The 19,080-nt window shown below is 41.5% G+C and overlaps 1 protein-coding gene across 2 annotated transcripts in view; it reads right to left on the bottom strand.

The window, feature by feature from the left end:
• Positions 1-19,080, bottom strand: part of sema3b (sema domain, immunoglobulin domain (Ig), short basic domain, secreted, (semaphorin) 3B) — a 152,174-nt gene that overhangs the window by 46,432 nt on the left and 86,662 nt on the right. Inside the window, exons 1-2 of one of the 2 annotated variants that reach the window (XM_034696206.1) lie at positions 18,244-19,001; positions 7,400-7,900 (exon numbers count right to left, since the gene is read on the bottom strand). In XM_034696206.1, the coding sequence (XP_034552097.1) occupies positions 7,400-7,589 (190 nt within the window). In that variant the 5' untranslated portion in view covers positions 7,590-7,900; positions 18,244-19,001. Of the gene's footprint in view, positions 1-7,399; positions 7,901-18,243; positions 19,002-19,080 lie in introns of those variants that run through there. The other variant, XM_034696207.1, reaches the window with a different exon arrangement.

Here is a 19,080-nt window from a genome sequence, read left to right as displayed (position 1 = left end):
TACGTTTGGAGTAATTTTACTCTCCCTGTTGTGCTTAAAAGACGTTCGTGGCTGGACTGATTTGAAATTCTAAATATTAAACATGTTCAATATTTAGGATCAGATATCCTGATCTCTGGGGGAATCCTGAGGACAGTGAACGCTGTGAAATGTCACATGGAATGAAACCATAGCCAATCAGGAAGCAAACTGACCAAGAAGGAAGCACAACAAACGCAGCCATTGCAACAATGGTAAACCCAAAAGCATACATTTAAATAGACGTCAGCAATGGAGGACTAATGTGTTGATTTGTGGCACCAAGTGACAAGGAGAGGAGTTCAACAGAGATTGTTATGGTAGTGGATGCACCAGCAGCTAACAACATTTAGCTAACAACCATTCCATCGTCCACCATGTTTGTTTCCTCAGAATTATGGGTAACACTTTACAATAAGGGTCCCTTAATTAGCATTAGTTAATGCATTATTAAGCATTAATTAACAGTTTAATAATAGTTTAATAATCGTTATAATGTATTACCTAACATTAACTAACACAGTAGTTAGTGCATTAATAAGCAGTTAATTAATGTCCACTGCTCAGAGTTAATTAATACATTATTAAGCATTAATAAAAGTTACAAAACTTAATTAGTTAACCATTAGTGAATGCTTTCTGGACCCTTATTGTAAAGTGTAACACATGCATCACTTAAGTAACACATTATAAATGCTAAACTGCCTCATAAGCATCAGCATAAGCATAAGCGTGTGCATCACTTTTAAGTGTCCTCTGGAAACACTTCTGTTGTGTTGCTGTATATTTGCAGCACGTTTTTCTAATGTATTGTGTTGTGGTCTTTGCATTGCGTTTTCTAAATGCTGCGCATGTGTTGTCAAATTGATGAAGATGTTTTCTTAATTTTCTTGTGTTTTGTCTTTTTGCATGTGTTTTCTTAAGTTGCAGTGCTGTGAGCTCTCAGGGCCACCGTACTTCTCTGTGCCAGTTGAGATGTTATCTGTGATTATCTGTTTTATTCTAAATAAAATGTGTTGAATTCTGTATATGTTGCTGCTTCAACTACATTTCAACTCATTTTGCTTCAGAGTATGTGTTACCTAAGGGATACATGTGTTACACTTTACAATAAGGGTCCAAAAAGCATTCACTAATGCTTAATTATGGTTAAGTAATGCTTATGAGGCAGTTTAGCATTTATAATGTGTTACTCAAGTGATGCATGTGTTACACTTTACAATAAGGGTCCAGAAAGCATTCACTAATGGTTAACTAATTAAGTTTTGTAACTTTTATTAATGCTTAATAATGTATTAATTAACTCTGAGCAGTGGACATTAATTAACTGCTAACTTAACTAATGTGTTAGTTAATGTTAGGTAATACATTATAACGATTATTAAACTATTATTAAACTGTTAATTAATGCTTAATAATGCAATAACTAACGCTAATTAAGGGACCCTTATTGTAAAGTGTTACCGAATTATGTTTGACCATGAAACATTTGCAAGATTTCCAGTTCAGAGAGTCTGGACTCTAAATGCCATAATAAGGCCATCACAACATGGTATGCAATAACAGATTGCATTCACCAACAAATGCTGTAAAACAAAACAGTTGAATTTGTCTTTTTTGGTTGTCATATTGTAGAGTTTAGGACCAAGAATTCCACAGTCTTCTAGCCCCTAGAACTACTTTACCCGGAACTCGCGCTGTTTTAGATGGTGCTATATTTCATCACAGATGGATTCACTGAATCAACTGAAAATTCACTGAATCAACTGAATGAGAGGAGATAAGCGCGAGTAGCAAAGACTTTTCAACACGGCTTTAAAATCCTTCTGAACTCAAAAAGCTGTGGCAGAGATCGGACGGTGTTTTGGTTTAAACAGCGACCCTGTTAACTGGAGACTTTCAGCCGGATGCATCCCTCATAAACGTCTTTAGACGATCATTAAATATCTGATGAGGATATTTTGAAATCTTAATAAAAACTAAACTAGTTTGCATTCCCAGGAACTCCCTCTGTGTTTCAACAGCTGTGTAAACTCCACAAACACTGACACGTTCAGCTGAAGGTCTCCAGTTTACAGGGTCACTTTTAAAACCGTAACACCGGGAGAGACGCATTCACGGTGGGCTGAGAGAAGACTACTGTTACAAGCTGCTAAATCAAGAGAATCACAGCTTCTTCTTTTGAAAAGTACACACACATACAAAAAAGATAGAACAAATAAAAACTAATGAAAGAAAGAGAAATCAAGTGAATCACAGATGGAAAAAACAAAGACTGAATGGTTTTTGGAAAAATTTGCCAAAAAAAAATTGACAAAAAAAAATGGACAAAAGAAAAAAAAAACAAAAAAAATTACCAAAATGATTTGAAATTTTTTTTTTTGAAAGAAATATTTTTGAATTTTTTATTTTTTTTAATTTAAATTTTGAAGAAAACAATTTTGGCAAAAACAAAATTAAAAAAATAAATTGGCAAAAAAGTTGACCCAGAGAATCACAGCTTCTTCTTTTGAAAAGTACACACACATACAAAAAAGATAGAACAAATAAAAACTAATGAAAGAAAGAGAAATCAAGTGAATCACAGATGTGTGTGATGTTATTGTGGACGGCGGGTGGAATAAAAACACTGCGGTTAATCTACCAATCAGACACGTTCAGCATTGCAGGCTCTGCCCCCCGAAAGTCCCGGGACCTTGAAAAGTACTATCCCCAAGCACGGGCTTTTCAGGGGGGAGATTATCTACCCCTGAACTGAATTTAGACCCTGGGTCCAGCGGTCGAAACGCACGTACTTCAGAAGTAAAGTTCCAGTGGTCGAAAAACGCCTTTTCTTGCATTTTCCACATTTCTGATATTTAAAAACCCTTCATTGTGAGCCAGTCTTTAGAGAACATGCTGACTTGGAGGATATGATATCAAGAAACATCAGCACAAAATGAACTTGAAACATGGAGACTATTATCATGTGTTCTACATAAACATGGTACCATTAAAGATTGAAACCTTTATACGGCTGAAAACAGGGACATGAGCATTTAGAACATGATTGGTTACATCATTGTGGCGATAATCCTCTGCAACCGTCATATAACAGGAAAGATTTAAAGTGTGTGAGTTTCTTGTATGAACCATGAAACGAGCTGTTCGTCCACGTTTGACCTCTCAATGTGAGTTAACAACCAAATCCGTGTTCTTAAATGGGATAAATGCCCTGGATATGCTCTCCTCCTGTTGCATAACGCCATGCAAACTCTCACAAGCCTCTTTAAAACCACGATGTGATGCACAAAACAGAAAGTACTCCACTCATGCCATTATCTGTGCATTTATCAAAAACAGTTATACTGAAATAACCTCAGATGGCCTCCAAAACATCTTCATCATCACAGTCAGATCCAAATCACTAAGTTAGCCACAAGGTTGCAAGTCATGGGGTTGATAAAGAAGAGATTACCGTGAAATTTGAGCATCCTGATAACATGTCAGAGCCCGAGGCCACCAGCTTGTTAAAAGGAAGGACGAAATCCCCTGACAGTCATGACAATATTTGCTGTCAATGGAGTAAAATTGAGTGTCTCTGTCGTTTCCAAACTGGCAAGAACAAATCCAGGAACAGTGCCTAGAAAACTCCAGTATTTCTTGACTTTGAGGTCTAATAGTGACCCTGAGCCAGTGGAAAACCCTGTTCTGGAAGAAATAAAAGGTCTGCATCCTCCCCTGCTGATACTCAAACCTAGAGCTTCAGAAAAGAAGACCAAGGCCTTTGACATTAAAATGGCTTTATTAGTCTGCCGTTGTTCTAATGTGGATTTATAACTTTAATTGAGACTCTGACGCCATCCTGTAGCCGCCTGCCTGACATCAGGACTTTGGGTCTGCTGTTCCTGTTTTATAGCGTTGTGCCACAAGCATATTGTGGTGACAGGAAGCTTTATTGTGCACACACTTAACTCCACTCCTGCAGTATTAAAGCATTCATTTCTTCAAATGTATCCATTATTTACGTCTCTGACATTAGTAATGGGGAAGTCGACAGCCGCTGTTATTGTGCCGCGCTGCTGTATGGAGAGAAAATGAACTGTGCTATTCTTAGATCTTCAGTCGAGGTATAAGCGGTATAAAAATAGATGTTTTTCATCTGAGTGAAGGCTGCAGGATCACATGAAGCTACATTGCAGAGTAGCTGGAGGAAAAAAGTCTTATTTACTTTTTTTGTTCTCTTTATTCTGGGGTGTTTGTGAAATGTGTGTCAAGATGGATGTCTTGGTCACTGATGCAAACCAGATGTACCTTCTGGTTCAGGTGGAGTATACAGCTACTCTTATGATGCTTCTGGTTCATAAAGGTAAAGTGTGGCCCAAATCAATAACGTCAATCCTCTGTTTAGGGCTCTTTATAGACACACTTATGTGCCAGACATAGTTAATTTATTATCTGCATCAATTAGACTTGCATGTTAGCTAAATTGCTATTCATTAGCACGTTGATAAACTTGTGTTAGCTGGAGCGTGCCTATGTTCCCACATTTAGGCATCAATAAGCTCAGCCGAAACCCTTTTCGATCAGCCTACTTCATTTTTTCTTGCAATGATTGTGATTGTGACGATTTCTGCTGCTGCTGATCGAAATAAAACTACTCATTCATTCATTCATTCATTTATTCATTCATTCATTCATTCATTCATTCATTTACTATAAAGTGCTTCCAAAAAATCTTGTGGGAGGATAGGACTTAAATTGAAGGGAAATGTAGGAACATAAGAGCTAAGTTTGAAAATGTGGGAACATAGGGATGACCCCGTGTTAGCTATTCAGCATGTTGAAAATAACATGTGGACATTTAAAATATCAAATAAAGCATGTTGGGTTATTGGTAAGTGTGAAATATCTGTGAGTAAACTATCATTTACAATACATCATGAAGTGTTTTATATGTTAAACTGATACTGCACTTAGCAAGTTAGCATGTTAGAAGTTAGCATCCTTAATACTGACATGTACAGAGGTCAACTTCAACATTTCCCATGTTACATTGTTAGGTGGGATATACACCAGTATGTAAGCATACCATCATTTGGTTTCAAATATGAGAATCATTTGTTCCAGTCAGGGCTGTTCTGTGTTATCTTTTCTGCTTCTTTTGAGGGTACGCTTTTAGACTTCTCCCTTCACAATGCCTGTTAATCTTCTTAACATGGGAGCTTGCCTATGTTCCCACATTTCTAAGATTTTTTCCAAAATTAAGCCCTATGTTCCCACATTTCCTTTTTTTTTATACATTTGTATCAGATTTTATCCCCCTTTCCCAATTTGGTAGCCAATTACATCCAACCTATTATCCAGTAGCAATGGACTACAGATGAAATGTAGCTTTCAGCTAAATCTGGTGCACCCATCTCTTTGTTTTTTGCAGACATTTAATGTAAGTGCACTTTGTCCTTTTAAATACACAAACTAAACTAAGTAGCACAGAGGCCTCGCATTGACTAGCTTCCGGTCAGATCAGTCGAATGAAGCGCAGCAACCGGACGCAAACCATAGTTTGCAGTCCTAATTTTGAAAATGACTTTGAAATGTGGGAACATAGGACCTAATGTTCAGTGAAAAAAAATCTTAAAAATGTGGGAACAAGGGGATGACCCATAGACTGTATAAAATATGGACGTAGTATCTGTGACGTCACCCATCAGTTCCTGAGAGCTGTTTTGAAGCAAATCTACGGCAGCAGTCATATTGGTAATGCAGAACTCAACTAGGCAGAGTGTGACGTAGTGTGAGTCTCTTAGCCAATGGCTGTGTGTTCCCGACCGGGAGTCACGTCAGTCATGTCCTTATTTGGGCAAAACTCGTAATCTTAATATCTTCTTAACCGTCACGTTAGAAAAAAATTCACCCCCCGTACAGTGTGTGCCATTAGAGAGATTAGCATTGTAGGGCCAAGCCGTTTTTTGAACCAGGCTGTAAACATGTTTATTAATGCTGCAAAGATCGTCTTTTTCCCATTCATATCTATGTGGTTTCCGGTGTTTCTGCAGCCAGCCTCAAGCGGATTTTCGATGTATTGCAGTTTATATCACTTCCGCATTGGCTTCATCGTTTGAGACCGGAGTTTGCCGCTTGGGATGACCCCCTTAAATCACACATCCCATGAGGCTTGTTGTTTTTGTATGAAAAAAATGAAATGCATTGTACTGACGTCGTCGTATAGACCAGATATAAAGGAAAGTGTTGTTCTATGTTACATTTTTGCAGGTGGAAATACAAATGAAATTTAGGTGAAATCACTTTTAGAGCCAGTTTTCAACCAAAGCTCAATCCTGATTGGTTCTCAACATGAAGAAGTCTCTTATTCTCCTGTATCCCTCTTTCCAGACCCAACTGGGTCCAGGCAGATGGCTGTCTAACATGAGTCTGGTTCTGCTCGAGGTTTCTGCCTGTTAAAGGAAGTTTGTCCTCTCCGCTGTAACTAGCTAAATACTGTGAGGTGCAATGCTCATGGTGGATTAAGGTGGGATCAGAATGAGTCTTATCCTGTCTTGGTGTTGGGTCTCTGTTCATAATTTGACATAGAGTGGTCTAGACCTGCTCTGTTTGTAAAAGAGTCTTGAGATAACGTTTGTTGTGATTTGGCGCAATACAAATAAAGATTGATCAATCAAAGAGTGTTCATTAAATGGCAACACTGATAATAATCCATCTGAATGCCTAGTTTAACAATGAATGACATTGTTGGATAAGATATTAAAAAGGGGTCTGCAGGAAACCTGTTTTTCGTTGCACAGACTGCTGCTGTTCACTTTGTCCTGCATACCTGCAAGCTAAATAAAATCCACCGTTCCAGTGATGCACGCAATCCTAACGATCTCTAAGTCCCTCCAGTGCCGTTTAAAATTGAAATATTCTCCTGTCTTCCCAACTTTCACCATATGCTTCATGTTAGGTTTGAAAGAGAACACATATCTCAGCTGGGCAGATGGCCTTCACTGAGTATCACGTCCCCGTTGAGTTAGTCCAGGCTGTAATTGCTGGCTTTCAATGATGGAACACATCCCTGGTTTATGTGGTTGTGCTGGGCACTGAGCTGCCTGCTTCTAACTTACAGAGCTGGACATGAAACACAAAGCCCTGCCACAGTGTGTTTAAGCCGTGTGTGCTGTTTGTGTATAGTAACGGCAACCACAAATTACCGCTGGCTGCAGATCAGAACCAATTACTCTGAAGAGGATGTGGCTGAGAAACTCACATGACAAACGCTAAGTGTGAGAGGATGAGTGAAGAGAATAAAAAGAGCGTGATGTGCAATAAGGGAGACAAAAACTCACATATGAAGGAGAAACCACAATACACGAGTCAAATCTGACACCTAACAACTTCTTACCTTTGTATGAGAGCTTCATGCGCGGTGAGGAGTTGGAGGAGGAGGAGGAAGACGAGGATGACGAGGATGAAGAGGAAGAAGAGGAGCGGGAGACGGGGCTGGAGGACGCATGGGCAGCAGCCAAACCCAGCAGGAACAGGGAGCTGCAGGTGACCATCATGGCCGCCATCATCATCACCATGGTCATCATCTTGGCACTCTTTTCGAAAGTTGACCCAGAAAGATTCAGGTTTTTCAGGCTAACTTGATTCCACTCGGCAGCGGCGCCCAAATCCTCCTTTTTTGGACTGCTTTGGGTCCAGCTAAGCTTTTCAGACCTAAAACAGATTCTCCCTCTTTTTGTTGTTGGTCTCAGGAAGCTTCAGTCTCCTCCAGTCTTCCTTTTAAGCTCTTAATTTCAGGTGTAATCTCTGTATTGTCCTCCTTGGTGTGAAGAGCTCTGTTTCAGTTCACCTCTTACATCCGAGATGGGACAAAAACCTCACACACGGGCATTGAGACCTAAAAATAGAGACAGAAAGGGAGAGGATTTAGAAATGGACACTAATTGCATAAGTGTACTTTTGCTAGTGATGCCTCTGCACACAAAGAAACACACACACACACACACACACACACACACACACACACACACACACTAAAACACTGGTGTCTGAGGTATATTTAGTCAGAGTCAGATGGATCCCCCTGCCAGGCTGAGTTAATGCCAGCCTCCATTATGACAACAACACTATAATCTCTGCACATTACAGTAGGACTTGAAACAGAGTCCAAAACACACACACACACACAGTGATGAAGTCTGTGTGTGTGCGATAGAGATATGCCATGCCCACTGCCAAGCCAAGCACAATCTCTCTGTGTTCGTGGCTCTGCCAACTCAAAGTGGCTTCCCCCTCTCTCCCTCTCTCTTCCTGGCGTGCTCACACTGTCTCTCGCCCCTCCACACTGGCACTGGGATCTCTTCATTGTAAGGACTAATGAGCCGACAGTGACGCTGATGGATGTATGAATGGATGTGTGCATTGATGCTCAACAGAAAGTCAATTGTGAGTGAATCCAGTGACACAAAGGTTTTTTTGTAATGAGATTTGTTGTCAAGATTAAATTACAAAGCAGCACATAAATCAGATTAGAAGTTATCAAAAGCTCCGAAATGAAACTTTCTTGGTTTCCAAAAGAACAAGGATTAGTCTGTCGGTATAATAAGTGTGTGTGGACATTCTGTTAATTAAAAAAATGGATGTCTATGAAGTTAGTTAAGCAAGTGGGTCAGTTTTAAAGTGACAGATTTGTTATTGTTTGGGAAAAGTACCCAATAACTTGGTGGCAGGGTTGTGAGCGTGTTGTCGTAAACCACAACCAGAACACAGTAAGAGCTGGAATGAGGTCACCGCTTTGCAGGCCTACATCCATATGACTGCTGCATGGTTAAGAGTGTGTCAGGCACACACACCTCTTTTTCAGTACTTTGGACTCTGCGGTCAGCTCCAACAATAAAGCCTTTCAGTGGAAACAGTCTCCTTTATTATATTACACCTCACAATTGGCACTCAGTCAGAAACAGGCTGCCAGTCTGCTTTTCCTCCTTTCAATTAACTCTATCACTGTTCTTTTATCCGTCCCTCTCTTAGAAGAAATGCTTTTGTGTGTGAGGCTTGGCTGTGGACTGGAGACTGGATCTATCCAGGACTTGGGCATCAGTCATAAAATGACAGTTATTGTCTTTCTTTTATGCCGCTTAAGTTGAATGCTGAAGAAAGAACACAGAAGAGAATATGGCAAAACTGGAGCCTTCATTCGGTACCTGCAGTTACCCAAAGCTGACCAAACCGTCAGGGCCTGTTTCCATTAATGGACCTCAGTTTTAAAGTTCTTACTGTTTGCCTCATTATAAAAGTTGTACTGTACCTCCTCTTCCCAAAGTACTGACCATTCAGTTTGTTTTAAAATGCTCTGTATGCTTTATATTTGCTTTGATTCAAGGAAATTAGCAGCAACTCTAGACCTGGAAATTATACTCTTGCATATATTAGTTCTGTTAGTTTCTCATCAACACAAACCTCTGCCATTGCTGTGGAAAAAAGGGATATCAGAAGTCACAACCCTTCTTGATTTTGATTGGTCAGTGATGAAGAAGTGACATTGACGAGTATGAGCAAAGTTGAAGTATTTTAAGGCTGATTTATACTTTTGCTTCTAATCAACGGTGTAGCCTACGCCGGAGGTCCTTGTAGCTCCTGTACCTACGCAGAGGCCTATGCATGTAGCTGACGTGCACCTCCCCCAAAATGTAACTACCCATATAATCAATGCAGACCACAAGCCCTGTGATTGGTCCACTCGGAGGCATTGTGTTTCCCGCATTTACAGCACTTCCAGGATCCCGCTCATCGTCCGTGTATTTCATCTCCTCCTCTCTATTCTTCATGTAATCATGTCTGTATGATAAACAGCAACATGTATCAGCTGTAGATTAACATAACACGCTCTGAATCTCTGTGGAAAAGTAAACAGAGATCGTAGCGGGGCCGGAAGCAGGCGACCATCTATCAGAGAGACCACACTGCCCTCAAGCATTTTGGCAGAGAATTCCTGCGCGACACGGACACATCGACGCACAAGTATGTGGTGCTCTTGTCCACGTCAGCCCCTGCTGTGTAGGGACGCAGAAGCATAAACCATCCTTTAGAGCAGCGACAAATTAAACTCAGCTGTTGCTGAGGGGATATTTGCAGTCTAAATGCTCCTGAAAACATTGAAATGCTTAGGTCCTTGTAGAGAAAATTGATGCTACCAAGGCAGAAAATAACCTCATCATTAGTGGACACAGGCCCTCATTCCTAGCACTGATTCCCAGTACAGATTAGCCCAGCTCATCACTCCTGAAAATCCTAATCTAGCAGCCATACTTGGGGTTCGGCAGGTTGCATTTCAACTTCTGCTGTGATAAAACACATCCAAGTGTTCCATTATTAGACTGCTATTAACCTAACATGGGTTCTGATGTGGTTGGCTACCAGGATACTTTAATTACAGTAGATGATCCCTCAGGATCAGGAGGAAACCGATTTTCACAATAAAAGTATTTTGAATTTGTACAGTGACAGCACATTTGGCACATCAAAGTTGAGAAATTTCTGATTGATGTTCGTGACAATAATGGATGACTGGTGACAGAAACCTCTAGACCTGCTGCCTCAGATCAGTAAGGATGATTGTGAGGAGCGCTTTATTTTATTTTTCATTGTCTCTCACTCTGATCATCCTTACTGTATAAAAGTCTTACTATACATCTTATTTTTTCTGCTAGGCTGCAGTGATCACTTGGTGCACAGACATGTATACATTTCAGAATTACAATAACATGAGAATATAAACCAAAATCATACACACACACACGCACACACACACACACACACACACACACACACACACACACACACACACACACACACACACACACACACACACACACACACACACACACACACACACACACACACACACAGGCCCGTCAAGGCTGTTGGCACAGAGTTTTATGAATAATGGAGCTATTGAGGCGTGGAGACAGGAGAGCTCTCATAAGCTCACAGCTCCCAGGCCACAACACAACAGGACAGAGCTGAACAGGAACATAAACTCCCACATACCCTGCAGTATGTAAACACACGCACACACACACACTCACTCATGAATGCACAAAAGCGCACATGCATTTCAGTGGTGCAGAAGTGCACAAAGAGGTGCAGTGAGGAGGGATTGTCCGGGATACTTTAAAAAGATTTTGTCTGTAAAGTTCAGGTGTGAAGTACAAAAATCAAACCGCTGCCTGAAAGTCAAAGTAATCGATATGTGTCAATAATTCATTAATGAAATGAGTGTGAGCGTGTGTGTGTGTGTGTGAGAAAGAGATAGTGATGCTGTACATGTGTGTTCAAGGTTCTGCACTGAGCTGCAAAGACGCTGCAGTATTTCAAGGAGAAGAACGTCAGCCCTCTCCTTGGCTGCAGCTCCCTGAACAGACACACACACACGTACACGCACACACACGTACACAACACACTTCATGTCACAGTCCGTGGGAATGACAGGCCGCACTGAAGCCCTTACGCTACTGTCGGCTGCTATGTAAAGGGAACGGCTGGTGCCATTGTTCCCTTGAGTCTCCGCAAGCTGTGTGTGTGTGTGTGTGTGTGTGTGTGTGTGTGTGTGTGTGTGTGTGTGTGTGTGTGTGTGCGTGCCACAGCTTGTGTGTGTGTGTCTCGGAAAGTGTGTGTCTTCCAAATCATGAGTTAAGGATAGCATTATTGTTCCTTGCACATCCACGTCTCATCTCAGAGCCCTGAGCATGTGCAGGAATGATACACTCATCTAGAAACTCCTGCTTCTCAGCACTTAGATCTCCCAACACACACACAAACACACACACATACACACGTATACACACACGCACACAAGTACACAAACTCCTTGCATGCTCCATAATGCATCTTAATAAAAAAGCCATTGGGCCCGCTGACACTTGCATTCAGTTCAGCTTCAATAGACAGAGCAGCGGCATGCCAAGAGGGAGTGGATTAAAAATAAAGACAGAGAAGGAGATTCTTTAGAGAGGGGGGTTCAGGGGGGGAAGCCATACTGTCAAAAACCAGCCTAAATAGACCGGCCCAGACAAAGCGGCCCGCCTCCAGGGTGAGACGCGCTGTTCAGAGCGAGGTTAGAGTGCGACCCTATAGCACAATATATAATAAACACATGAATAGAAATCAGCAGTTTAACCTGTAGCCTCCACCAACACAGGTTACTGAGGGAGAAGGAGAGAAGGAGGGAAGGAGACAGAGGGAGGACACAATGCTGACTTCTGATGACACAAACAAGCATTCATGCTTTTATTTCTTTAGATTAGATTATTGTAACAGGCTTTTAACAGGTTTAACTCAACAATCTATCAATAGACTTCAGACGGTACAAAATTCAGCAGATAGACTTTTAACCAAAACTAAGAAGAGAGAGCACATTACTCCTGTGTTCACTGTAAAAACGTATAAGTTCTCTCAACTTAAAATGATAAGTGAACTAGTTGCATGAATTATTTTGAGTTCTAACCACTCTTGCTGTTTAGTTGTGCTAACATAATGATACAAGTTCAGGGCCTGCTGACTAATATAGAGTATTCCTAACATATAAGATCCAGTTGTAATAAAAAAAGTATGAAGGTTACTTGACAAATTTTGCCTATTGTCAAGAAAACTTCATATTTTTTATTACATAAAACAATTCATGCAACTAGTTCACTTATCATTTTAAGTTGAGAGAACTTATACATTTTTACAGTAGAAGAGATTTTAAGGTTTATCACTTTTAAAGCACTTCACGGCCTGGCCCCTGAATATATATGTGATTTGCTGTCACCCTACCAGCCCGGGTGCAGCCTCAGATCCTCAGGCAGGAACCTCCTTAAAGTTCCCATCGCAAACTAAAAACCTAAAGGTGAGCGAGCATTTGCTGTTCAGGCTAAACCACTGTGGAACGACCTGCCTGAGGATATGAAGCAAGCTGCATCAGTGTCTTCTTTTAAATCACAGCTGAAAACCAAGCGGCAACCTCCGGTCTAAAAATATGAGTTCAATGTGGAAGTGCTAAAAAACGCAGTTCATCGAGTGTCCACTTGAGGCTGGCTCCGGAAGTACAGGAAACCACATACACACCAATTCAAAGAAGACGATCTTGACAGCAGAAATAAACATGTTTACAGCCTGGTTCAAAAGATGAGTGTAGTCTGGATAGCTCATTTCTTGATCGGCACACACTGTACGAGGTGTGAATTATTTCATAACGCAGCAATTTCAAAGATATTGAATTTCTTCCAATGAGAGGCTCAGCTGACTTGATTGACAGGCGGGAACACTGTAGCTGTTGGCGAGGAGGCTCAAAGCCCGCCTCTTTACCTCACACTCGCTCAACAGCAGCAATATTGCTGCCGCCGCCTCAAAACAACGCTTCAGGAACACATGGGTGACATCACGGATACTACGTCCATATTTTATACAGTCTATGCTGAAAACATATTTTTATCAGAAGGCCTTCTTGTAATATTGTTTTACTCAAGATGCTACATTTTATTTTTACTCAACTTTTATTAATGTTTATCTTTTATTCACTCGTTGTTTTTATTTGATTTGCTGATTTTAAATGTTTTATTGTTTTAATTACTTTTAGTAGTTTCTCTTTTACTCTTTTATTCAGCTGTTCCTCTTAAATTGTCTTGCCAGCTCTATATATCCCCCATGCTTTTTTTTATTTCATTTTTTTATTGTGAGTTTTTATGATGTAAAGCACTTTGTAACATCTGTTTTGATAAGTGCTTTATAAATAAATTGTATTATTATATTATAAGGAGGCAAGGAAGGGAAGAAATAGGACAATAATAAAGTAAAGGATAAGTGAGGAAGATACTAAGGATGCAGAATTGAGGGGGAGGGAAATAATAGGAGACTTGGGAGAAGAGGGAAGCAAAAAGGGTTAAATGAGAGGTAGAGGGATGGAAAAGTGAAAGAGGTGAAGAGAGATATTAAAAAGGGCGGTGATGTGAGATAGCAGAGAACAAAAAAGAAGGGAAAAAGACAAGTTAATGATAGGGCTTAGCTGAGCAAAAGGTGGAAAGAGAAATGGCGGTGTTAGATGGGGGATAGTTGGAAAAAGAGTAAGGGATGTAGAGGTGAGAAAAGGTGGAGCAGAAAGGAAGGAAGGCAGGATAATTATAAATCTGGAAAGGAAAAGGTGGAGAAAAGGAGGATAAAGGAAAAGTTAAGAGAAAGCAAGATACAGTAAGAAAAAGAGGACAAAGATGTAGACGAGGAGTAGAGAGAGAGATGGTTACACCACTCCTGGCACTTCTGTCCCACCAAATCTGGGGAATGCGACGGAGGGAGGAACGGAGGAGAAAATGAGCGAGGAGAAAGGTGGGGGGAGAGAAAGGAGCCAATTGTTTCGCCTGCAGGGAGAAAAGAGTTTCGCTGGCCTGAGACCAACAAGTCTAAGCCTCCCTGTGATGGAGAAGTGAAAGGAGGGAGGGATGGATGGAGGGAAAAAGAGGAAGAATGGGTTGGGGAGAGGGTGAGCGTGGAGAGGAGGAGGGCGGGGACTGGGGCTTTACAGAGCAAATGACTGAAACAGCAGGTTGCTGGTGGCTTTTGAACCAGTTTGTCTGGTTGAAGGGAATGAGAGGGGGAAGAGAGGGATGAAGATTAAGGAGGTCATGGAGAGTTGGACATGCAGGAACACAAAAATCAGTTTTATTACACAGAACATTTCAAATTAACTTGTTTTTGCTTTATGTATTTAACTCTTTGAGGTATCTGTGATGTTTCACAGTCCACACCATCTATACGTTTCCCTGTGAAACTAAAGAAAAATCACCATAACACAGAAAAAGTGCACAATTCAAAGTACTTGCTTTGTAAGCAGAGTCTGCTTTCACCCCCGTGTTGTCACCTTGGACCAAATCTCAAGTTTTGCAACAGAACAAAGAAATATGAACTCCTCCAAACCTGTGACTGAAACAACAAACCACATCTGGCTCCCTCTGTTATTATCAATGTATCATATTAACTAACAAAGGAGCTTTCAAGACAGACAGGCATTGTGAAAGATGCACCATAGGAGAGAGGAACTAAGGGAGGGAGGTGATTAAGTGATTAAGAGGAAAGAGAAGGACTGGACCAAGTTGGTTAACAGTAAAACTACATTGATATTGTTAACATGTACCATAGAGAGGTCGACTAAACAGTTAAACACAGCCACTCTTACAAGTTGGCACCAATATTACTATTCAGTTAAACAAGTTATTAATATTTGTATTACTGTAAACTAGGGATGGGCCATTACGAATATTTGAATATTCAAGTTACTTTGAGTATTTTCTCATTTTAAAAGTACAATTTTTCACAGTTTTTACCGGTGCCTGGTTGTAATACAGTATTCCCTCCAGACGGTGGCTATAGAGCGTCTTAAAGCTGTTTGCTAACCGCATTAATTAACAGAAGAAGAAGAATGCTAACTGCATTAAATAGCAAAAGAAGAAGAAAACATTAGAGACAGTTGCTGTGATTTTCTCTGTTTCTGAATCTCACTACACTACACACGTATTTCCAGAGACTGAGCATGGCTGTAACATGCAAACACACACGCAACACTGCGTCACAGAAACACCGACATAAAGATCGAGACAGACGCTGTCAGTGCCCGCTACTAGCAGCACCTCGTCTTGCTGCTGGTTAACGAGACTGACACACAAACTGGCTGTTAATGGGGGGGGATTATTCGAATAATCGTCGAATAGATGCCAATGATTATGGAATAGTATTATGGCTTGAAATGCCCATCCCTACTGTAAGCCTGAAATGCTAGTTATATGTCGTGCCTATGCTGCAGAACAGCCATCCAACACTACCTGTAACTGTAGCTCCAGTTATTAATGGCCACTACCATACTGCAATATTGCTCTACTACCTGGATGTAATCAAGCACAGATGCCAGATTGTGTCTCATGAGGGTGCACAGTTTTGCAGTATTTCCAGACATTAAACCACTCGACTGGAGCAATAAGTAGCCAGCACAGGCACGTGGACGTGAACCTGTAAGAAGGACCGAAGGCTGGTGGTGTTCTGCTAGTGTTAGCCACACTCAACAAACCAATTTGACATGTCTACTGTCAGTCTCTGGGATCCCGTGTTTTTTTTTTGTGCTCAATTTAGACTTTTATCTGAATGTTTCTTACCGTTAGACTCTTCAGTGAGACAGAAATTTTATTTCCATCTACACGACTGGGAAATGAGTCACTTTGGAATATTCCTAATTTACCAAATTCAGTGTACGCTGTAACATTTTGGTTCATGTAACAACCACAGAACAAAGAGTTAAAGGACCACATTCTTTTTGAGCTGAATCACAGTAATATCAATAAAACACATCTGAGATGGATTGGGATTTTGGGCGCACGTTTCCTGCCACTGACGGTTCTCATTTTGGCCACTCACTGTTATCTAAATCAAGTTAATAAACTGTCATGACCGGCCACATCTGTGGACAATTCCTGAAGTCATCCCCTCGTGTTGAACCTTTCATGCTGGTGCTAAAACTAAGAGTTTACATTGGCAATAACGTCAGTTTACTGTCGGAGAGAGGGTTTGGGGTTCAACATGTAATTGTGATGTTTGGGGACTCGGTCTGTCTTCACTATAAAGTTGTCTGGAAGCACGCAAGCAAAAAGTTGGAGAAGTATGCATTTTGATTCAGCTGGATAAAAATCTGCTGAGCTTGCGGCTCTGATTGCTTTATTTCCAGAATAAAAAACACATGAGAGCAGAGAGGCTTCAATGCGCAGAGGGAAGTGAGAGAGGAAGAGCAGGTGCTGCAGGGCAGCATGGATTCACGTCAACATGCTGCAGACTTTCACAGACACTCTCGAAAGGAAGCAGAATGCAGCAAGCATGTCGTAATTAGGCTTTATAAAGACAGCTGTGACAATGTTTCTGATTTGAGGAATGCAAAGTCTTTGCTTTTGTGGAACACAGAGCTGAACTGTGGCTGCTCCTTATTTTGTTTTGATAGTCAAAGAAATGCAGCAGATATACCGCCCTGTCTTTAGACTATAGGAGATTCATTTTGAAAGTCTGAATTAAAAGTGAAGACTCAAATGAGGTTGACACTTTACAGTCAATTGCAGGCACAAAAGGAATCTCAGTCACATGAAGTTTGAAACAGACTTGAACAGCAGGCTCTCGATCCCCTGTGTAATGTGGCTTAAGAGTACAGTGGGAGCTCATGAAACAAAGCTAGTAACAAGGATAGATTGAACACTTTACACACACGGCAGCCAACAGAGAACTGCCACTATGAGCCAAAAGTGACTCGCAGCCTTTATGGGATTTAAGCTGAACAAAGTGAGTCGGAGAAAGCGAGACGATCCGGGGCTGCTCCTGAAAGACGCAGAGTGAATGAAGGAGCCGGAGAGGCTACAGCGCTCTGCTGGTCTCTGGTACCGAGCCATCTGGCCCGGCATCATGAATGGAAAGTTTCCCAGCCTGCGAACTCGTGGCTGTCATTTGTTCAGTTTGCTGAAATTATTCTGACAAAGTTTGACAGGAATAACGGAGGAAACCAGACTTTGACAACTGAACCTGCTCGGCTGGAGTCCAGGATGCAATATGAGCGGGGTGAGGGGATTGGACTGCTTTTACTGTGACCTGTTATTTTACGGAGGATTTACACACAATGCTGTGAGGGAACTGCCTTGCTACTAGAGGAGACTTTAAACCTGTTGTCTGGTGTAACTAACTCCCAGATGAGACAATGAAGGAGCCACTGTGGCGAGGTCAGCTGGTAGCCGGCCACTTGGAGCAGCAGTAAGTCAGGACCTGACAGAGCGGCCTCTGGTCTCCTGACTGGAGCTGCTCCAAGCAGCTCTCTGAGTGGAGACAACTCACTCGGCTCTCCTTCAGGAAGAAACAGAGCGGCTCCCTGAGCATGAGCCCACATGTCATCAGCATGACTTGTAAAAAGGGGATTTGGTTTTTTTGTCAAAGCCCAGAAAAAGCAGTGCTGCACGGGATCAAGTCGCAAACTCAGCAAGCCAAGAAAAACATGAAGTTCAAGGCTGAGGAGCAGTTATTATTTCATCATGAGTACAGTTGGAGAGAAAAGTGGCACGAGTATCTAATTTAACTGTCTTAAAATGTGTATTTTTCAGAAAGCTTGAGTTGTCCCCTGATGCCAAAACTTCAGGAATGAAAGAAGAGAAGCTGCTTCTTCTAACCAGACCACAGACAATATGAACTCACCTGTCCACTTGTTTCCCTGGGCACTGAATTCCAAAAGAGTTTAGAGCATTCCAGGTCAGGATCAGTGTCCACCTGAGCCCAGCATGCCTCTGACAGTGCCGACTCTTTCCATAGTTTTTGCTCTGCTGTTACCTCTCATAGTCCTTCCACTGATGTAAAGAAGCAAACAAGTCCATACGAGACAAACCCTCTTGATTATATAGTATACAGAGTGCCGTACACACACCTATACACACCTATACACACTGTGTTATTTTGTTGTGCCTGCAAAACACCCATTCTTGGAGTTCTGCATGTCTACATTCAAAGCACAGAAAAGTTTCTTAGGATCATCAGGTGAAAATGACTGATGCAGAATCTTAAAATTTCAAAACTTAGCCTAAACTTCAAAAAGCAAATGTGCACAAGTCTTGAGTAAATCCAGAAGTGAGAATGGTGCCTGGATGGCAGAAAGGGAGCAATAGCAGAGTCCCAAAAAAAAGTCTAGTGAGTCTTCAACAAAAGTCCCCAAAAAGCAGCCGGTGCGTGACTCAAAAAGCAGCGCAGTGAGATCTGAGTATTCCCCCGTCTGCAGTCAGCTCCACTGATGAACAGCTACACCACTCCAGCTCCACTTAGAAAAACACACAGCCCTGTGCGCACACATAAAAGTCTTCTTGACACACACACGCCAGGAGTTCACACACACATGCAGAGTTTTTTTTTCGCAGGAGCTGAGCGGAGTGGAAGTGCTCAGAGGGAGAGCAGGCAGGAATAATGGACTTAATTCAAGAGGGGAGAGAGAAGGAGAGAGGGAGGGAGGGAGGGAGGGAGGGAGGGAGGGAGGGGCTGAGGGGA

This window comes from Notolabrus celidotus, chromosome 11 (assembly GCF_009762535.1).
Source record: "Notolabrus celidotus isolate fNotCel1 chromosome 11, fNotCel1.pri, whole genome shotgun sequence".
In the NCBI taxonomy this organism is placed as follows: domain Eukaryota; kingdom Metazoa; phylum Chordata; class Actinopteri; order Labriformes; family Labridae; genus Notolabrus; species Notolabrus celidotus.
This window is presented reverse-complemented; position numbering and strand designations above follow the sequence as displayed.